The sequence below is a fragment of a genome, unplaced genomic scaffold, assembly GCF_019419815.1.
Source record: "Pyrus x bretschneideri cultivar Hongxiangsu unplaced genomic scaffold, Pyrus_bretschneideri_v1 Contig22, whole genome shotgun sequence".
Lineage (NCBI taxonomy): Eukaryota > Viridiplantae > Streptophyta > Magnoliopsida > Rosales > Rosaceae > Pyrus > Pyrus x bretschneideri.
The window spans coordinates 1092761-1108576 of NW_025999524.1; the positions used below are offsets into that span (position 1 = coordinate 1092761).

Below are 15816 nucleotides of genomic sequence, written 5' to 3' on the forward strand. Positions count from 1 at the left end.
CTATTAAGGGTCTATTTCGACATTGTTTTTGAAATGGTTAAAACCGCTTCCAAATATCCAAAATGCTAAAAGTGCTTATGAATTCTAAAAGCACTTTTTGGGGCACAAAAACATAATGTTTAGTGCAAATTATAGCATCTTCTTTCAATGTCATCAGACTCATTACAACATTAACTTAACTTACAAGGCAGACACAACAAACAGTTTCTGACGGGCAATCAGAATGTACAACATACATGGGGATTGAATCATCCTCGATCTCATCCTCCACCCTCGTTGAAAGGGAGGAGTTGATACACGGCGCAAAGGTCACTACACTTGACGGATTATTGACGGTATTACATATCAATTTCCATCATAACGAATAGGGATAAGTGCTGGCATTAAATACTAACTCAACAGAATTCGATCATTTGACAGGCGGTAGCCTCCGATGGCATTGCTTTGCGTTCCTCCTGTGCAAGGCCCATCTTTCTTTGATGTCAGATACATTATCAACGTGACTAAGTACTTCCCCGTCCTGAGACATTTCAATCTCTTTATTAGACTCTTCAGGATTTAATTCTCCTCTTAATCTGGCAGCTTCTGCAAGCATGTCGTTTATCAGCATCTCAGTAGTCCTGCTGGTGATTCCCCGTAGGTACCAAGAAATAGGTGGGGGTGGAACTATAGATGGCTGGATTAGTTGCTCCAAGCTCAACTTTGAACCGATCCTTCCTTTGCCTCCTGTGCAAGAATTATAATCTGCCCATGTCTTGGGTTTGAACGGAAAGCAGGTCTTTTCATCGACAAAAAGAGGTTCCATTCTCCAGCAGCCTTCAAATTTCTCCATAAACCCTGTTTTGACTTGCTTGAACTTCATCTGGCAAATGGCATTTTTAGAAATTAGAAATCTAATTTTACCATGACATCGCACAACATGTTTCTAAACTAATTTTTTTATTATACGATTTGCCGATAAAATAAAGCATACTGGAGATTCTAAATATGTGATGGGGTAACAAAGAACCAGTGGAAATGAAACAAAAAAACCAAGTTCTTATGTTACAGTGCAACTAGAAGAAGATTGAGTCTTACTGAGTGATCTTTTCTGTTTTGATCTACTAAAACACAAACCGCAAAGGTCCCTGACCACCAAAGAAACTTCCATATAGCAGCTTGCTCCAGTTCAACCACCTGCCTATGACCTTCGTCAACCAAAACGTTTCTGGATATCACTTCCTGAGACAGATTTTAACTTTTCGAATTAAGAAATACACAAAGTAAAACGCACTACACATCAAAAAGTAAAAAAGGATTGGTTCCCAGGCCTCTTCAACTTCCAAAGAGAGAGCTGTTGCCAGTTCAATCTGAAAGGAAAGTCGATAGAATAATATCACTTGCCTTAATATTTTTGAAAACCCTCTTATTATCAGGGTCAGTTACAATATTATATACTGCATCCGGGGGCAACCCAACATCAACGCTTACACTGAGGTTGCAAAGAGAACCTTTTGGTACGCTGACCTGCAAAGAGTAACCATATTATGTGACTTAAAGTCAGTAGATATCGAGAGAAGCCACAAACTCTTGAGATATTCCTTCCAAAGAGAATGTGCTTCCGGCCTAGAATTTTTCACTTAACTAACATATGCTACGTGAAGGTCTCCATGTTCAAGGTATGGAAACATGATGCATTTATGCACGAATACTTAGTACATAGGGGACCAAGACTATACATGTAAGAACTTAACTAAAAGGGCGACCCCCAGCCAACAAGCTCCCTGCTTTGTAAGGGTGGGGGAACGTCTATCATACGCAACCGTACCTTTGCTTTCGTGACTTTTCAGTCACCAAGGAGCAACGCCAAGGCTCCCCCTCACATGCAAGAACTTGACTGATACGAAATTATCCTTTCCAAAGAACTTAACAAATATGGTTTAAGAAATGGAATCCATCTTTTCTATTGGCGTCTATTACCAATATGGCATACTACAAGTTTAGAACAGGAGAAAAACGCAATTCTCACCTTCATATCTGGTGGTTGATCAACCCAAGAAGGATTTTCTCTCCAGGCTTGCAACTGCTTCTCCAAGTCAACCTCCAAAGATGCATCCTTTTTCGGTAGAAAGCTCACCGTTTTCACTCCGTCATCCTTTACCAGTCTCTTTAGCTGCGACTGTCACGAGGCGGGTGTCAAATCCATAACGCCACAAGCAAATCACCAGCTTTTAGTGAAATGACTAACCTTTACACAATTTTGCAGCTTCTGAGGAACCTGCAACAACGCTTTGGAAAACGCCAAATTAAAGGCCTTGAGCTTGAGCTGCCCATTTCTCTCGTTCTTGCCAACGTTTACGTTTGTCGTGGTCACCTCTGTCTCACCCATCGAAACAACAACCGTTTACAGCAAATTCAAGACCTTTACTTTCCACATCAAGAAAAAACAAAACCCATCTCAAATTTCAGAGATATCAATCAAACATTAACGGAATAATTAGAGAATTCCCCATCTCAAATTTCAGAAAACCCCATAGCTGTGGAAATTAACCGAACCAACCCAGCAAACAAAGCTCAAGGATTAAGCTGGTAGTAGAATAAATGGGTTAACTTACAGCGGTTAAAGAGAAGATGTAATCGGAAGAATATTCATTCCAGTGTCGAATTTATGAAGCTGATCCAAGAATCGGGTTTTTTATGGTTCAAATTCCCCTTTTTTTTTTTTGGGTCAAAGGTTCAAATTCCCTTTTACCCTCACGGCATTTGTTAATTTTGTGGTTTGATCCTTTTCCATTTATTTCGATCGGAAAAATAAAAATAAAAAAATGCTTAAAAGTTTAAAAAAGTGTGCAAATGACACTAGTGTTGAATTTCTACATGGAGTAACAAACAAATGTTAGGAAGACTAAATTTGTAGATAAATTTTTTTAAAAAAAAAATATGGAAATTGGTGATTGATTTATTATTATTTTTTTTAACAAACGTTAATATCTACACTAAGAAAAAAGGAACTCTTATAATGGATTAGCAATAATATGGTTCAAATTCGCCTTTATCAAGAATCGAACCTAAGACTTCTTACTTATAGGTGAAGAGGAATACTACTAGGTCATAGTACTAAGTGGCAATTGGTTAGTTTATTACTTAAGCGTTGATAAACATGCTTATTCCTATTAGGAACACATAATTTAATTAGTAAATTTTGTCTCCAAATTTTTTCAACAGTCTCATTTTTATTGGAGACACATAATTTAATTTATAAATTTTTTTTTCCATTTTTTTTTCTTTTTCAATGTGGCATATTTTAATTATTATTTGGATTGTCAGTCCCTTGTCAGTAAATAAGTGATCCGCGAGCCATTGTATGAAATTAAAAAAATTAAAAAACGTATGAGTTCAAAATTAGACGAAAACTTAAGGATGCAGAATATAATTTATTTTAAAGGTGATATCTAAAAAAAATTATACAACAGAAAACACATTCATAATAAAATAGATTTCACATGAATAAAAGTTTCTCACGACAAATTTATTTAGGAGACAATCTTCAGGCAAATAAAATGTTCACATTGGATAACAATTTTACATCCCTTAATTAAGCTCTCAAAACATCTTCCATCATGCAATTAGCATAAGACACACAAAACCACCTTGTATAAAACAACATAGTTTACAAAATCCAGATGCATAGGGGAATTCAAATGCCTTCTCAAACTTTACGGCACACATCGCCGTCACAAATATAATCCTCGGTTGCCTTGGGAGGGTCATCATCCTTTGTTCCTCCCGTGTTGCCCAAAGCACATCTTGGGTGGAGATCGAAGTCGCAGTCTTTGCAGTAAAAAGACCAGCCACTTCCCGGCTCCCTACACCAGCAAATATAGTCGTGGTGGAGCACACGAGTGAGCTCGTGTTCAGCATGGAGTATACTCTTCACTTTCTCAGGCCACCCCTTCGCTTCTTCCTCCAGCTTTTCCTCCAATTGCTTCAAGTGCTCTTCGGTGAATGGATAAGCATTAGCTCCATGCGCCTGTATGAGTTGCCGGGCCTGCGTGCTGAGTGTCTGGCCGCTGGGGCTAATGGCTACCAATGCAGGAATTGCTTGGATTTTGAATTTGCGCTGCAGGAGGGTCTTCCTTGGATCGCCTAATGGGATGGCTAACCAAGGCATGGTCCCAAAGAATTCTTCAAAGGAATGATGATCGCGATCGCTTGAGAGGAAGATTATTTCGATTGCATTGTCCTTTGCCTTTATCTGATTGTATGCTTTTATAAGCTTAGGCATGAAAGCACGACATGGACGGCACCAATGAGCTGAGCAATAGAGCAGAAGGTGCTTCCCAGCAAGCTCAGACACCGGTACCTAATCAACACACAACAGAAACTTGAGGCATGCAACTAAAAAACCTCTGACTAATGACAATAAAGAAACATTTGAAATTTAATTGATATCATAGAACATTAGGAAAGGAACCAGCAAGAAAATTGTACCCTGGAACCGTTCTTTTCAACCACAAAGTCTCTGCCCCCAGCAACCAAAAGTGACTGTACAGTCTGTTCTTCGAGTTTCAACTCAGCAAGCTCAGCAATCTTCTCTGCTGTAAACGGATAGGCTTCAGCGCCATACTCTTCAATGAGTTCAGCCGCATTGGAGTGTAAGGTCTTCCCATCTTGCCCAATTATAACTAGTCTAGGTAAGCTCTCAAGGGCAAAGTAGCGACCAAGTTTTTCGCAGTTCTTGTCCTTAAACGGCAATGCCAACCATGACACTTGAAATCCTTCTTTGAAGTGTTCCTCTTCAAGGTCTAGAGATATCAATACAATCTCAAAGTTCTCTCCCTTCTCCTTCAGTTTCTCATGGAACTTCACAAGTGCCTGAGTAAATTCTTTGCATGGCTTGTGAGTATAAAGCGAGAAATACAACCCAACAATCTTTCCTTCAAGCTCGGACACGGAAACCTGTCAATACATTTTTTCGGTATTCCTGATCATCAACTATCTCAATCATATAAAATCAATAGCAATCCAACATTATAGAAGTGCTAGCAATGTAGCATCAAAGGGGAAAAGTTGTACCTTATTCCCATCCTTCGAAATCAAATAATCCCGGGACTTAGAGACCAAAAGAGAACTCAGGGACTGATTCTCCTTCGCCGCGGCCTCCTGCTCAATCAAGAAATTCATCTTCTCCGCGGTAAACGGATAACCATCCACGCCGTGGTCCATCACAATTTTAGTTCCATCATCAGTGGAAACCTTCCCATTGGCATCAATAATGGCAAGATGGGGAATCCCCCTGACTTTGAAGAACTCCTTGAGGCGTTTCAGGGTCTCCATATCCGAAAGGGAATCGAAAGCCAGGGCATTTTAGAGAAGTATCCATTGAACGATTCCTCATCTCTATCAGAAGAGATGAACACAACTTCAAAGTCGCCTTTGGCAGCCAAGTCCTGGTAAACCTCCTCCAATTTTGGGGTGAACCGGCGGCAGGGGCCGCACCACGAGGCGGAGAAATACAACCCCACAATCTTTCCAGTCAAACTACTGATCTTAACCTACATATTCATCATAAAATCACCATTTTACCCAGAAACCAAAAACCTGCCATCTCAATCTTTCATATCATAAATGCCAAAGCCAACATTTTGAAATAGAATTAGGCAATTCCCGAGCATTTAATCAACTGGGTTTCAATTATAATTACATTTAAGGATGTATTCAATTGAGAATTTGATAAATTTTAATTGATTTTTATAGAGTTTAATTGATTTGTAAAGATATTCTCTCAAAATCTCATAGAGAGATGTGAGATTTGTAGATACTTAAAATACACTTCCTTCTAATTCCTCAACTTTCTCAAATTCTTTAAAATCAATTTCTAATTAAATACATCTGAACTGTTATAAACTTCTTTAAAATCCTAATTGAACACATCTGAATTTTTCAAATTTTTAATAAACTATCATAAAATTCTAATTAAAGACACTTGAATTTCAAAAATTCACTTTAAAATCCTGATTGAATACCTAGATTTATTAAAAAAATTAAAATCCTTCAAAATCACAATTAAATTCACTCCCTTAGATTAACATTTCAATACTTCACGAACGGTATAAAAATAGTTTCCTGCAATCTTAACGAACATAAAGTCGGAAACTTTGATGAGAAAATATAATGGTTATACTTTTACCTGGTCGCCGTTGTTGCGGAGGAGGAAGTTTCTGTCGGCGGAGGCGAGGAGAGAAAGGAGGTTGTGAGAGACGCCGTGTACGTCGCCGTTAGCCATGCTTACTGAGTCTCTCTATCTCTGCGTGCTGCAATTGGAAAGTTTGGTGGTGAGAGTCTGCGACTTTTTTGCGTATCGTCAAGGGCACAAGTTACCACTGAGAATATAATAATAAAGACACGCAATAAACGAGCTGACCGGCTAAGGGCTTCAGTTGGTCGCTTTTTTTTATTATTATCCCTAAATGTAAATCCCACGAGGTAATAGTTTTTTTATTTAAAAATAGTAGTTATTGTTGAATTTACGACACACTCATGAACAATTAAAAATAGAAGATCATAGCACTAGGACGGTACGAAAAATGAATAGATGAAATAGAAGATTTATATTTGTGAAAATCAAATTAATGACTATAAAACTTGTAAAAGGATTATGCTAGAGAAATTTAAATTTGTAAACTAAATGACATAAAGTTGATGATTAAATTATTACTTAAGTGTTGATTAATCTGCTTATTTTTTTATTCGTAACACGTCATTTAATTTGCAAATTTAGTCTACCTAGCATTACTGCGTGTAAAATGCTTGTATGTAAATCATGTAAATGCAATTTTTTTTTTTTTTGTTGGAATATATACATTGTGGGACTTGCTACAATTTGAATGTATTTAAATAATACAATGAAACATCTGATAATCATAGAATTCATGTGAATATATGTATCCACAAAGAACCCATGCTCGTTTAGAAAGTGCTTTTAAATGACTGAAAATGTTTTTAAAGAAAATGTTATCGGGTTCCTTTTAAATGATTGAAAGTGCTTCTAACGAAAATGTTATTGAGTTTCATTAGCATTAGTTATGTACTTTTCCATGATTAACTTACATTTTTAATAAAAAATTGCTTTAGAAGTATTTTCTCAAAAAATACTTTTAATCATTTATAAGTATTTTCCAAACAAACTTGGGTCATGAATGGATAAGGGAGACGAGTTTGGGTCAAAACCTCCTTATCCGTAGTGCTCCCTGTCGTAAACAGCATTTCTGGTGTTGATGGGGTGGGTGGGGCGTGGGGGCCTCATTTGTGGAATTTATGAGCGAAAAAAGAAAAGGTGACAGAGACATGGTAGGGTACTGCTATATCTTAATTTTAATTTTACGTGTCACACATTTTTTAAATGTTTTATCATCGAATATTGAATTTTTTATCCTCATATTAGACAATTTATCTTTATTTTTTATCGTTGAATCAATTCAACTAAAGAAGATTAATGATAAAAAATTAAAATTAACAAGAAGTGTAAACGGTAAAAAATAAATGTATGAATAACATTTTTCATATTTTTCTGCTAACTAAAGCGCCAAAAAAAAAAAAAAAAAACTAAACACGAAATAATTACCGTCAAATTCTTAGTTTATCAATCCATCTTATAATAATAGTTATAATATTGCACCATCTGAAGCGACATCAACATAACAAGTCACCACTTTAAACTGAAAACATATTTCTTAGCGCGTCATGAAACGCTAAATGCAGTTTCAAGCCTTATATCACACACACATTACACATACATACTTCTTAAGCTGTTGTACAAACTCATCATTCTTTGGATTCCTCTCCTTCCTTTTTGCCATCGTTTTCGGTCTTTTTATCTCCCTCGAACGCGCACTTCGGGTGGAGATCGAAATCACACTCCTTACAGTAGAATGACCACACCGCTCCCGGTTTTCTGCACCCATCGCACACAAAAACTGTGCGCTTCGAGAGCACAAGCTCGTGCTTCTCATGGAGTGCACTCTTCAACTTCTCAGGCCACCCCTTTGCCATCTCCTCAGATTCCGCTTGAAGCTCCTTCAGATGCTCTTCGGTGAAAGGATAAGCTTTCGCCCCGTGAGCCACTATGTGATTTCTTGCTTCTCTTGTGACGGTTTGGCCAGTAGGACCGATTGCTACGAGCATGGGGATGCCCTGGACCTTGAATTTGCGACTCAAGAACGCTTTCCTTGAGTCACCAAAGGGAAGAGCAAGCCATGGCATTGTAGCGAAAAACTCATCAAAAGAGTCTTGGTCTCTGTCACTTGAGATGAAAATGACTTCAAATGCATCGTCCTTGGCCTTAATCTCGTGGTAGGCTTCAACGAGTGTCGGCAGAAAGGAGCGGCATGGAGGGCACCAGTGAGCTGAGAAATAAAGGAGGATGTTCTTCCCCACTAGATCTGCCACAGGGATCTAAATGCAGAAATAACAGTCATTATTCACTTATTACCACCAAAAAGAAACACACAGATGCACACGCACATACAAATTATTTACACTGAAGAATATCACAGTATAAACCACAAAAGGAGGGAACCTATGTCTTACCTCAGTTCCATCTTTTCCAATGACAAAATTTCGATCCCCGGAAATCAAAATTGACTCCAGGGTTTGAGCTTTCTCCTCTGCCTTTTCTATCTCAACGAGCTCTGCAAACCTCTCCGCAGTGAACGGATAACCATTGGCGCCGTAGTCCCTCACAATTTTAGTTCCATAATCAATAGAAACCTTCCCATTGGCATCGATAATGACAAGATTGGGAATCCCCCTGACTTTGAAGAACTCCTTGAGGCGTTTCCGGGTCTCCAAATCCGAAAAGGGAATCGAAAGCCAAGGCATTTTAGAGAAGTATCCAGTGAACGATTCCTCATCTCTATCAGAAGAGATAAACACAACTTCAAAGTCGCCTTTGGCCGCCAATTCCTGGTGAACCTCCACCAGGTCTGGGGTGAACCGGAGGCACGGGCCGCACCACGAGGCGGAGAAATACAACCCCACAATCTTTCCGGTCAAACTACTGATCTCAACCTACATATTCATAAAAAAAATCACCCTTTTACCCAGAAATCAAAAACCAGCCATCTCAATCAGTCTTTCTTATCATAAATGCCAAAGTCAACATTTTGAGATTGAACTAGGCAATTCCCGAGCATTTAATCACCTGGGTTGCTATTATAATTACATATAGACTAACATTTTAATACTTTACGAACAAAATACAAGTAGTTTCCTGCGATCTTAATGAACATACCATCGGAAACTTTGATGAGAAAATATTGGTTTTAGTTTTACCTGGTCGCCGTTGTTGCGGATGAGGAAGTTTCTGTCGGCGGAGGAAAGGAGAGAAAGGAGGTCGTGAGTGACGCCGTGTTCGTCGCCGTCAGCCATGCTTACTGAGTCTCTCTATCTCTGTGTGCTGTAATTAAAGTTTGGTAAATTCAAGTTTGGTGGTGAGAGTTTGCGACCTTTTAAAGGATCGTCCAGGGCACAAGTAACCACTGAGAATTTACCAGCTGGGCGGCTAAGTTGAATGCTTTCTTTTGTTATTATCCCTAAATGTAATTCAACGATAAATATACGAGGTGGCCGGCCAAGTTCGAGTTTCAGTTGGATGCTTCTTTTTGTTACGGAACAATACTTGACTACTTAAATATGATTATGAGTATGAAATCGATATCGTTTATTTGTTTTTAAACAGTTTAATCACTAAACAATCTTAATTTTAATTGATTTTTTGCAGAGATGATCTTTGATCTTTATAGCATGATTTATACTAAGAACGGTTCTGATTATAAACACGAAGTTCTATAAATTGACAACGAACAATTTTGAGGAATTTTAAGTAGAAGTTTCTACTCATCTTTGAGTAGCCAATTATTGTTCTTTGTTATCATCCCTAAATGTAAATCCCACTAGATTATAGTTTTTTTATTTAAAAATAGTAGCTCTTGTTGAATTTACGAAAGTAGAAAATCGTAGCACTGAGCGGTAAGAAAAATGAAGGGTTGAAAATAAAAGATTTAATAATGGTGAAAATTAAATATAACAACTATAACAGTAAAATCATGTAAATGCAAGTTTTTTATTGTTGAAATACGTATGTTGTGGAAATAGCTGCAATATTTAGATGTATTTAATACAATCAACATGTAATGATCATACATAATTCATGCGAGTATATGTAATTAATGTAACCATTGTTTGACCATCAAAGACTTGAAATGATGATTATATTAAATACATATAAGTATTGTAGCCAATTCTTATTAGGGGTGGGTTCGGTTCCATTTGATTTGGTTTTTTGCCGAAACCAAAAACCAAAATGAATTTACTATTCGGTTCAATTTTCCTTTGGATTTTTTGGGTTCGGTTTCAGTTTGGTTCAATTTTTTTTCCTTAAATTGAAAAATATTATTATTTTCTAAATTATTTGGTTTAATGAGTTGCAATTATGGTTTCTAATGATGGTGAGATTAAGCCCTGTTTGTTGAAAGTTGGGGTAGCTTTTGTTGTATTTCTCTTCTTTCGTGTCAAAACCAGAAACAGCAAGCCTTCCTTGCCTGCCTCCACCACGCTCTATGTGCTCTACGGTTTGTCTTCAAACCTTAGCAGAGTTTTCAATAGCACTTGAGAGAAAAAAAAAAAAAAAAAAAAAAAAAAAAGGAAGAAAAGGCTTTCAACATATCTGAGCTTAAAATTAGGTGAACAATTTATTGGAAATTGTACTTGCAAAATAAACATCCAACCAATGTTCTAAAAAACGTTAGGCGCTAATCGACAGCGAGCTGAGACTTAGCATCTAGGCGGCTAGGCAAGAATTAAGTAAGTTAGGTGGATTTGAGTAAATTATTATATCTCATAAATAGTGTCTATTTTTACTTAGAAAAGAACCTATACTAGTATTGGATGACATTACATATATGTATATATATTTCTTTATTTTTATTGAAGTCACTATAAAACATATGAATAATTACATTCTTATACTTGAAATTACTTAATGTAGGTCCACTAAGTCTAATAAAAAACTAGAAATGAAGAAGCCCATTAACTTTCTTTTGTTGTATTGTTGTTTTGGACGTTTTTGGTTTGTTCAAGAAGGCCATTAAATTTTAAAGTCCATTTAGCTTTGGAAAACGGAAAGTTGCGGGTCCACTTAAATAGGCTATAGCAAACGACAACGTATAGTATATGTCATTTAAACTATTTATCGTCTTCATGTTCTGACCCGTTGCTCCTGCTAATGCATCTTTTTGTCGGTGGCCACCAGACTTTACGCTTTTCGTTCTGGATGCAATTCTTTTTTGGATAAACTCAATCGTCCAGGCAGATCTCCCAACCGTCCAGCCTCGCCTAACCTGCCCAGATCCTTGCTTAGGCACCATCGAATGGGTTTGCAATTTATCAAACAATTTGACTTTAATCGGAATGGCTGGCCATCGATTTTTAGAACACTGCATCCAACATAAATAAATAAAATTAATACATATTTAATTTGGTTCGGTTCGATTTCTGAATCACTGAAATCGAAACCGAACCAAAAGATTCCAGTTTGATTTTTTTGGCTCCAATTCGACGTTCAGTTCGGTTCGTTTTTCTTTTTTTTTTTTTTTTTTTTGCTTTTCGGTTTTTAAAACCCACCCTAATTCGTTCATAATGTAGCATCAACAAAAGGATAATACTTGGATGCTTGCTAGTACTCATTTTTTGATTTTGTCCAATAATATTTAAAACATTTTATCATTTTAAAAAAATAATGAACATGTTGCAAGTGGTCATTTATCACAGTGGTGAAAAGATGTTCAGCCATTTCATCAGCGTGGGTTTAAACTTCATCGGTGGCTAATCTAATATTTAATCTAACAAAATATATCATATAACAAAAATATAAAAAATAAAAATGTACATGTTATTAATATTTGTTTTAGGTTTTTAAAAATGAAGAACGCGTGATATTTTTTTAATTGAATTAAATTAGAAAGTGAGTACAGAGTTTTCACTAGTGGCTATTGAAGTACCATCCACGAAGAATTCGGACTCGTTTGGAAATTATTTTCAAATGATTGAAAACGTTTTAAAAGAAAATGTTATTTGGGTTCCAAAAGTGCTTCCTGCTCCTGCAAGAAGTACCAGTTATGTGCTTCTTGCATAAGACACGTTCAATGCTTTTTCATGATTAACTTACGTTTTTACCAAGAATTAATATAAAAAATAATTTCTCTAAAAGTGTTTTTGATCATTTATAAGTACTTTTCAAATGAGTCTTGATCAATTCTCTCTCTCTCTCTCTCTCTCTCTCTCTCTCTCTCTCTCCAGTATGTTTGGATATCTTTTTTGTTAGCGGATTAGTGGCATGAAAATAAGAGTAAAGCGAAGGAAGACGAGTTTGGGTCAAACCTCCTTATCCCTAGTGTTTTCCGTAGTAAGCAGCAATTTTGGTTTTGATGGAGGTGGGAGGAGCTCATTTGTGGACTTTATGACCGAAAAACAGAAGGTGAGAGATGATTAAAAATAATTAACAAGATATGTAAAAAGTAACAATAAACGCTTAAGTAGCACTCCACATATTTTTCTGATGACCAATGCATAAAAAAGTACTTAAAGCAAAATAAAAACCGTAGAGTTCTTAATTTGTCACACTCTCTTATAATAATAAAAATTAGAATATTATACCATCTGAAACGACATCAACATAACAAGCCACACGACATCAACATACAAGCCACTACTTGCTAGAAGCAGTTTCAAGCCTTATTATCTCACACACACATTACACATACATGATGCATACTTCTTAAGCTTTTGTGCAAACACCACCATCACAAACCCATCCTTCTTTGGATTCCTCTTCTTCCTGCTTGGCACCGTTTTCGGTCTTTTTATCTCCCTCCAACGCGCACTTCGGGTGGAGATCGAAATCACACTCCTTACAGTAGAATGACCACCCCCCTCCCGGTTCTCCGCACCCATCACACACAAAAGCTCTACGCTTCGAGAGCACAAGCTCGTGCTCCTCATGGAGTGCACTCTTCAACTTCTCAGGCCACCCCTTTGCCATCTCCTCAAATTCCGCTTCAATCTCCTTCACTCGCTCTTCGGTGAAAGGATAAGCATTTGCCCCATGATGCATGATGAGATTTCTTGCTTCTTTTGTGACGGTTTGGCCAGTAGGACCGATTGCTATGAGCATGGGGATGCCCTGGACCTTGAATTTCCGACTCAACAAGGCTTTCCTTGAGTCACCAAAGGGAAGAGCAAGCCATGGCATTGTGGCGAAAAACTCATCAAATGCGTTTTGGTCTCTGTCACTGGAGATGAAAATGACTTCAAATGCATCGTCCTTGGCCTTAATCTCGTGGTAGGCTTCAACAAGTTTTGGCAGAAAGGCACGGCATGGAGGGCACCAGTGAGCTGAGAAGTAAAGGAGAATGTTCTTCCCCACTAGATCTGTCACAGGGATCTGAATGCAGAATAATAGTTGTTATTCACTTATTGCCACAGAAAACACACAGATGCACACGCACATACAAGTTACAAAGACGCCATCTTCGGGCATTTGTCCTCACATTACACAAAAGAATCACAGTACAAACCATAAAACGGGAACCTATATCTTACCTGAGTTCCATCTTTTCCAATGACAAAATTTCGATCCCCGGAAATCAAAATTGACTCCAGGGTTTGAGCTCTCTCCTTTGCCTTTTCTATCTCAACGAGCTCTGCAAACTTCTCTGGTGTGAAGGGGTAAGCCAGACTCCCATGCTCGTCAATGGCATCGGCAACGTTCTCATTAAGTGTTTTACCATCTGCCCCAATAACAACCACCGTGGGCAAGGTTGAGAGCTCAAAGTCCCGAGCCAACTTCTGTACACTTTTGTCCCCGATGGGTAAAGAAAACCAAGGCATTTTCTCAAAATATTGCTTGAATGATTCTTCATCATCATCAAGTGGCACCAACACAATCTCGAAGTTCTCTCCATTTGCTTTTAGCTTCTCATGAGCCTCCACAAGTTTTGGAGTAAATTCTACGCACGGACCGTACGAGAACAATGAGAAATAGAGAGCCACTATCTTCCCTTCTAGTTCAGAAACGGGCACCTTGATTTATGCACACATCAATAACAAAATTCAGATTGTGCAGCCGTGTTACAATTCACGCAGAATTCATAAAAATACGATACTAGTAAGTCAGTTTCATAAACAAGTAGCAGCACAGAAACTTACCTTCTCTCCATCATTTGAAATTACAAAGTCGCGCGAGCGGGAGACCAGGATTGTTTTCAAGGACTGATCCCTTCTGGCAGCTTCTTCTTGATCTTTCAGCTCTTTCAACTTTTCCGGCGTAAAAGGGTACGCATCAGCTCCGTACTCCTGAATAATCCCAACTCCACCGTCACTCAAAACTTTACCATCTTCGCCAAGGATCACAAGATGGGGTATCCCTCTAACTTTGAACAACTCATCCACGCGATCGCGTGCCTCTGAATCAGAGAACGGAATTGCAAGCCATGGCATCTTCGTGAAGTACTCTTCGAATGACTCATTGTCTTCATCAGCGGAGATAAATACAATCTCAAAATCACCTTTTGGAGAGAGTTCATTGTAGGCCTCAACCAAAGCTGGGGTGAATCGTTTGCACGGACCGCACCATGATGCAGAAAAATACAGCGCAAGCTTTTTCCCCTTCAAGCTCTCAACCTTAATCTGCAAATCCAAAACTTGACATATGATTCCTCTCTTATATCATCCCATCGCCAATATAACGATCGAAACTAACCCCTCTACACCTCTAAATTTTGTTTTCCAGATAGTTCAGCGAGCCTTTGAAATTAGTCTCTCTAAACCAATCACTATTCAAGTTGATACATGGTTCCGAAAAAATCACAATTCAAAGACAGTAGTTACATCATAATCTAAACCGTTTATTTTCATAATTATCACGTAAATATCATCCCTGTTCGAAATTAATCAAATTAAAGACAGTTTAGTAAAACAATATGTATCAAATAGTTGGAGGGGTTGAGGAACTTAGGGCCTGTTTGCTATCTTTCCCCAAAACAACCAAAAAGAATTCATCTTAAATCAGTTTTTCTTAAAATCCAAGAATTTGTTTTGATATGGAAAAGATCCACAAAGTCGAGAGGGAAACAGCCCAGATCGTACGCTAAGGTCCCTAAGCAATCCCATAACTTCAGTTTGCACAAACAAATGCTCAGTTCAGTAAACCCCAGAAATAAAAATTCAACCCAACAGAGGATCGGAAAAAAGAGGTGAAATTTTACCTGATCACCATTGTTACGGACAAGAAAGTCCCTCTCGGAAGACGAAAGAAGCGAGACAAAGTCGTGGGGTTCGGCGCCGACCAGCTCGGCAGCTTCAACTTCGCCGTCCGACATTTTTGATCTTTAGGATGTTAGGTAGGGATTTCGAACTTCGAATTCACCGGAGGTCGTGTGAATTGTGAAAGCGAGTAGTGTGGGGGAAACTCATGGTGGGGTGTATTTATATTGCGAGGGAGTCTAGAATTCTCTCTTGCATAGGTTCGCGTACGAGCTCCGTTGGATGCATCAGCATGTATGCGTCAGCTTCACCCCACTCAAATCTCGAGAAATTTTTAATTGTAAACAGAAGTGGTATGCCACGTTATTTGTATAATAACACATCATGTATCATCTGTGTACGATCATATTAAAAAATATCTCTTAAATCTTAGTACAAATTTAACATTTTCTTTTACCGACAGTTAAGATTACGATCTAATAATATTTTTATTTATTTTACATTTATTTCTTACCT

At 37.8% G+C, this 15816-nt stretch overlaps 3 protein-coding genes across 7 annotated transcripts; all 3 read right to left on the reverse strand.

Annotated features, from left to right (window-relative positions):
* Positions 1-113: 113 nt before the first annotated feature.
* On the reverse strand, positions 114-2748 carry LOC125477562. 4 transcript variants are annotated; one of them, XM_048584781.1, is made up of 6 exons: positions 2595-2748; positions 2228-2401; positions 2009-2158; positions 1384-1506; positions 1078-1221; positions 114-862 (listed from the first exon to the last, which is right to left on the reverse strand). In XM_048584781.1, the coding sequence occupies exons 2-6, from the start codon at positions 2366-2368 to the stop codon at positions 410-412; spliced, it is 1011 nt and encodes a 336-aa protein (XP_048440738.1). In that variant the 5' UTR covers positions 2369-2401; positions 2595-2748; the 3' UTR covers positions 114-409. The 4 variants fall into 4 exon arrangements, with proteins under 4 accessions (XP_048440738.1, XP_048440739.1, XP_048440740.1 ...); XM_048584782.1 differs by having other exon boundaries at positions 2228-2406; positions 2595-2743; XM_048584783.1 differs by having other exon boundaries at positions 2228-2379; positions 2595-2693.
* Positions 2749-3483: 735 nt separating this feature from the next.
* On the reverse strand, positions 3484-6365 carry LOC125477564 (probable nucleoredoxin 1). The gene is given in 5 exon segments (XM_048584787.1): positions 3484-4342; positions 4471-4938; positions 5056-5321; positions 5324-5534; positions 6170-6365. Coding segments are annotated over 5 exon segments (1695 nt in total). The 5' UTR covers positions 6266-6365; the 3' UTR covers positions 3484-3688.
* Positions 6366-7599: 1234 nt separating this feature from the next.
* LOC125477563 (probable nucleoredoxin 1) lies at positions 7600-15466 on the reverse strand. Of its 2 annotated transcripts, none has more exons than XM_048584786.1 (4): positions 15303-15466; positions 14245-14724; positions 13639-14118; positions 7600-8433 (listed from the first exon to the last, which is right to left on the reverse strand). In XM_048584786.1, exons 1-4 carry the CDS (start codon positions 15414-15416, stop codon positions 7804-7806), a joined length of 1704 nt encoding a protein of 567 aa, XP_048440743.1. In that variant the 5' UTR covers positions 15417-15466; the 3' UTR covers positions 7600-7803. The 2 variants fall into 2 exon arrangements, with proteins under 2 accessions (XP_048440743.1, XP_048440742.1); XM_048584785.1 differs by lacking the exon at positions 7600-8433 and adding an exon at positions 12644-13480.
* Positions 15467-15816: the final 350 nt, after the last annotated feature.

Excerpts from the sequence above, each read along its gene's own strand:
- LOC125477562 (XM_048584781.1), bottom strand. The coding sequence starts at position 2,368 with ATGGGTGAGACAGAGGTGACCACGACAAACGTAAACGTTGGCAAGAAC. Across the intron at positions 1,507-2,008 it reads ATCAACCACCAGATATGAAG|GTCAGCGTACCAAAAGGTTC; the intron begins GTGAGAATTGCG and ends TACTCTTTGCAG. Across the intron at positions 863-1,077 it reads AAAACAGAAAAGATCACTCA|ATGAAGTTCAAGCAAGTCAA; the intron begins GTAAGACTCAAT and ends GCCATTTGCCAG.
- LOC125477563 (XM_048584785.1), bottom strand. The coding sequence starts at position 15,416 with ATGTCGGACGGCGAAGTTGAAGCTGCCGAGCTGGTCGGCGCCGAACCC. Across the intron at positions 14,725-15,302 it reads TCCGTAACAATGGTGATCAG|ATTAAGGTTGAGAGCTTGAA; the intron begins GTAAAATTTCAC and ends TTGGATTTGCAG. Across the intron at positions 14,119-14,244 it reads TTTCAAATGATGGAGAGAAG|GTGCCCGTTTCTGAACTAGA; the intron begins GTAAGTTTCTGT and ends GCATAAATCAAG.